Consider the following 4,707-nt stretch of genomic DNA (forward strand, 5'->3'; position numbering starts at 1 on the left):
GCTGCCACAGTGCTGCCAGGTGAAGCAGGCATACAAGCTCCTAGTTCTTAACTTCATGTGCCTATTTTTCATAAGGTCTCTGCCATTTGTTAATTTCCTCTGAGATATTAGTGAGAAGAAATACTTTGGGGTGATGGTGACTTTGGGGACACTGTAGTGTGAGCCCATCTTCACAAGAAGGTGCCAAGTAGACAACGCTGGAGTTGCATGTAGCAGGCTCTAAGCAACATGCATGGAGCCTGGGGACATAGCCTGACAGCCTAACCCTCGCCCAGATCCCAGAACATCCCACCATGAACCCACGGGGATGCACTGACTGTGGACATGGTCCTCTCTGTCTGCCTATTCCCGCTTACACATGGCCTCGGAGGGTCCTGCATGCCCAGCGCAGAGCAGGAGAAGATGAGGGGCCCACAGCCATCCACAAGCCAGGCGTGGTGCCACTCTCTGGATGCCCAGTCTTTGCTCATTTGGCCTGGCCCTCAGACACGCAAGAGACGGTCTGGGCATGTTTGTGTCGGTATGCACAGGGGCACGCGCGTTCATTAGTGAGCACCAGCCCTTCTGTATGCAGAAGTGCCCACATTCTGTGGCGTGGCTCGCATGTCCCGGTGTGAGTGCATGTATCAAGGCTTCTTCCTTCAGGCGGCAGGTTGCTAGTTAGTAGAGTGTCGGCCACCAGCACTTTGAAAGTTATGACAGATCTTTCGGCTGGTTAAATTGTTAAGTGATTGCCTAGCTGAGTTTTTATCCAAAGGCTCCGCTGTGTAGTTTCTTCACATCGCTTGGAACAGAACAGCCTTCTAAAGCAATGCACCAAAACCCAGGTATCAGTGTCCACTGAATCCATAATAAAATGTGGCTTATTTGGCAGTTTCTCTGCCCAAGTTCATGTCATGTCCTAGCTCCTTAACACTAAACCCCAGCCTTAAGGGCAATGCGCTTCTCCTGCTGAACAAATAATGCATTGTAAATAATACTTTGCACATAAAAACACTAAGAGGTGTTTATGTCTAATTTGGAAGAAAGGCCAAGAAGTGACTTATTTTCCAGGAAACACAAAGCACCAACTTTGAACAACTGCTTAAAGCTTCAGGAAAGAATGGGCATGAATGGAAGCTGCTGTGAGTTGGAGTTCAGAGTGGGGTGGTAACAGCCTCAAGGTCCTTTCTCTGAGCCAGATTCCCTGAGAGCTGATGTTTATAGGAAACTGACTTTTACAACAGTGGGATTACTCTTCTCCAGTAAGCCTTGAAAGTGAAGCTTTGCTGGCCCACATCTCACACCCACCTCAGAAAAGTGGAGCTATCAATATTTATGGACTTGGGCGATAGAAACACCAAATCCTGAGACACTGGGCTTGTGGAAGAGGCCTATTTGCCCAGGGCTAGAGGAACGCCTCCACCTCTCACACCCAGGTTCCCTTGTTCCCCTGGTCAGACAATAGTCACAAATGTCACAATGCTCTAGTCTCCAGCTTTGCCCACCCCAGTCCTCTCTGCAAAATTTTTGTTTCAAGAAAAATCTGAAATGTAGAAATAGACAATTTGAAAGACTCATGAGGCATCTAACATTTTGAGCTATTCGGAATGTACAAGACTAAATCCCTCAAGAAAAACACAAAGATCCAATGAAGACTGAGTTTGTGCATCTATGGAGACTGTAGATTCACTCCACCCAGGCTCCCTGTGCTCATCCACTGATGAGGCTGTTGAGTGGGCCCAGGAGAAAGGCCTATAACCGCCCGTGAGGTCTCTGCTCTTGGTTGGAAACACATGGCAATATCGCATGCTTAGATTTGGGCAGACAGGAGAGAACAGCCTAGGCCAGTTTATACCGCCATGTGTAACACTCCTTGCTTAGGCAGTTAGCCAGCTGCTAACACGGCACACGAGAGCCGGGCTGAGAGACCAACAGCGGGAGGCTTAGGCTCTTTGCTCTCCTTGTCCCAAGAGATGAAAGGTCTGATGTAGCTAAGTACCAAGACAGCTAGCCATGAGTGATGGCTTTTCTTTGAGTGGCTTCAAGTACAGCTGTCAGGACTGAACTTGACTCTGATCAGATCCTCAAGCTTCAAAGGAAATGTCTAAGAATAGGCAAGGCCATTTCTCACTACCATGGAGTGGCCTGTGGCTGGGGTCAGACCTCAGTGCTCTTCATGGAAATGTGCCCTTGCTGAAGAGGGCAGCTAGGCAGGTCGCTACTAGGGTAGGATGTTCACAGCCACCAGGGGTACAGGGGGTTCTGGGCAGGGCGTTTGGGACTTGAGGAAAGGCCTCATCACACAGCCTGTGATTGGAAGCTGTGCCTCCTCCTTAAACATGAGGCTTCTTCACAGAAGAACCCTTTTGTGTCTGAAGACACTACCTAGGATTTCCATGACTCTTCTGCGGTGCATGATACACAGATGTTTGCAGTGAAACACCTCCTCCACATAAAAGAGGTGTACCTTTTGAGCCAGGACTCTGCTCCCAGCTGGTCTGTGGACCTCTACCTGCCTGGTCTCACTAGTCCAGGCACATGAGGTCACATCATCTTTTTCCCAACACTTAAAGCCTGTTTGGCTCCCAGACAGCCCACCGGAAGGATGGAGACATTCCAGTCATATAGAACTCATTTCACATTGTGTGTAAGTGGTTACACGCATATTGTACTCATTTAAAGGTATGTCCTTCACATTCATTAAGGCTATTTCAAGTGGTGTATTTTAAATGAAATGCTATATAGTCAAAATTACCAGATTATCGAGTTAACAGGAAAATTGTCTGCAGAAAAACTAGGACTTTGATTTTTCAAAATAGGATTAAACTGTTCATATGTATTAACCAAAAATAAAACCTACTGCTTTGCAGTAGAAACCACACAGCCAGTTTCCAAAAACTGAAATGCAGGGGTCTGGCATCAGCTCCAGGCTCAGCTGTTAGCTCAGAGACAGGTTGGGCCTGTCATCCAGCTAGCAGAAGACAGCTGCTCTAACCCAGCGTTTGTCGTCCCGATTCGCCACTCTCCCCCAGCTGCTTTGCCTGTAGACATCCTTCCATTCCAAGCGGATGAACATTCTCCGACAACATAGCAATCAATTTAATAAAGGAACTCACCAGTGTCAAATTGCAATAAATTTACCAAACATTTTCACTGTTTATGGAGAGCTTTACAGTAAGAAAGTGTCGACAGAAGCAGGCACATCCGGGTACAAAGTGTTGCTGTTGGTTGTTCTTCACTTCTGTTCCTACAGTTCCAACTGCCTTGTTCTCTCAGCCGAGGTCCTCCACGCGAAATCGGCTTTGCCAGGCGTTCTGTTCTTGCCCTCTGGACCCCGGACCCCCGACCACAGTCCCGGGGCACGGACTTGCCTAAGAGAAGTGTGAGCGGCGAACCCACCCCAAACATTTATTGTAAACTTTAAATGGAGTCCGGATACGAACGACACAGAAGGGAGACGCCTCCGCACGCAGAAAGGAGAACACTGTAGTGTCTCAGGGTCTCGAAGATCTCCTAAGGCCGGAGCAGAGAAACGCCAAGCCTCGCTTGCGCAGGCGCAACACCAGGCAAAGCCCTGCTGCTGCCCTCTCGGGTGTCCCGGGCAGGTCGGGCCTGGGCTCAGCAGGCCCGGCTGGGCTCCCAAGGGTGCGCCATCTCACAGGGCGGCCGGCAGCAGTAGGGGTAGGAGGCGTTGAGGTCGGGGTCCGAGGGCGCGTACCCGGGCAGCTCCACCGACGGGTGCCCGCCGCAGCACACCTCCACGCCCGCCTCGTCAAACGCGTGGAAGACGCCCACGTTGATGTAGGACACGGCGTGGTGCGCCGCGAAGCTCGCGCAGTCTCCCGGGGCGGTGAAGTCCGACTCCTCCGGGGACAGGATGGAGGCCTCGCTGGGCCGCGGCTGCAGCCGCCGCCCCCTTTTGCCCCGGCGGCCGCGCCGGCTCCGGGCGGCCAGCGGCTGAGCGCGGAGCCCGGGTCCGCCTCGCGGTCGCGCCAAGGAGCGGCTGGCCCTCCGCCGGCCGCGCCGGCCTCGCCGGGCCTGCGACGACTTGTAGTTCTTGACCAGCAGGAGGCTGAGCAGGCCCAGCAGGCACTCGAGCGAGTTGAACACAGTGGAGAGCACCAGGCCGCGCTGGTAGTCCTTCAGCTGGCGGCATTTGGCGGTCGTGGCGCTGTCCAGGGTGCTGCGGACGCGCTGCGAGCCGGAGGCCGGGGCCGCGGAGCCCGGGGCCGAGCCGGGGCCAGCGGCCGGCGTGCGCGGGGGCAGGCAGTAGTGGGAGTACTTGCGCTCCACCAGGGACACCGTGTCGCCGTCGATCACCGCTCCCGCAAAGGCGCTGAGGACGCCGAGCATGAAGACCAGGACGCCCAGGAGCAGCAGGTTCTGGCTGTTGACCGGCCCCGGGGGCCCGGCGGCCGCACGCGTCTCTCCGGGGGAGGGCGCCGGTGCGCCCGCTGGGGACGCGGGGACCCCGAGTCCCGGGCCCGGCCCGGCCCCCGAGCCCGCGAGGGGCGCCTCCCGGGGCCCGCAGCACAGCAGGGCGGCGCCGAGCAGGGAGAGGCCGGCGGCCAGCAGCAGCCCCGAGTAGAAGGCGCCGGCGGCCGCCCCCAGCCGGAACGGCTCCCCGCGCAGCTCGGAGCCCAGCGAGAAGCACTTGAGGCCGACGGCGGCGGCGCTGAGCGCGCAGGCGAGCAGAAGGCAGGAGGAGAGCGCGGCGCAGGCCCC

General features: G+C 55.2%; 1 protein-coding gene across 1 annotated transcript; it reads right to left on the bottom strand.

Moving 5' to 3' along the window:
- Positions 1-3,524: 3,524 nt before the first annotated feature.
- On the bottom strand, positions 3,525-4,707 carry Tmem271 (transmembrane protein 271; the record flags this gene model as incomplete). The annotated part of the gene is made up of 1 exon (XM_055611609.1): positions 3,525-4,707. A coding segment is annotated over one exon (1,107 nt), but the record flags the coding sequence as incomplete, so codon positions are not given.

The sequence above is a fragment of the Psammomys obesus genome, unplaced genomic scaffold (genome assembly GCF_907164565.1).
Source record: "Psammomys obesus unplaced genomic scaffold, mPsaObe1.curated_primary_1811, whole genome shotgun sequence".
Lineage (NCBI taxonomy): Eukaryota > Metazoa > Chordata > Mammalia > Rodentia > Muridae > Psammomys > Psammomys obesus.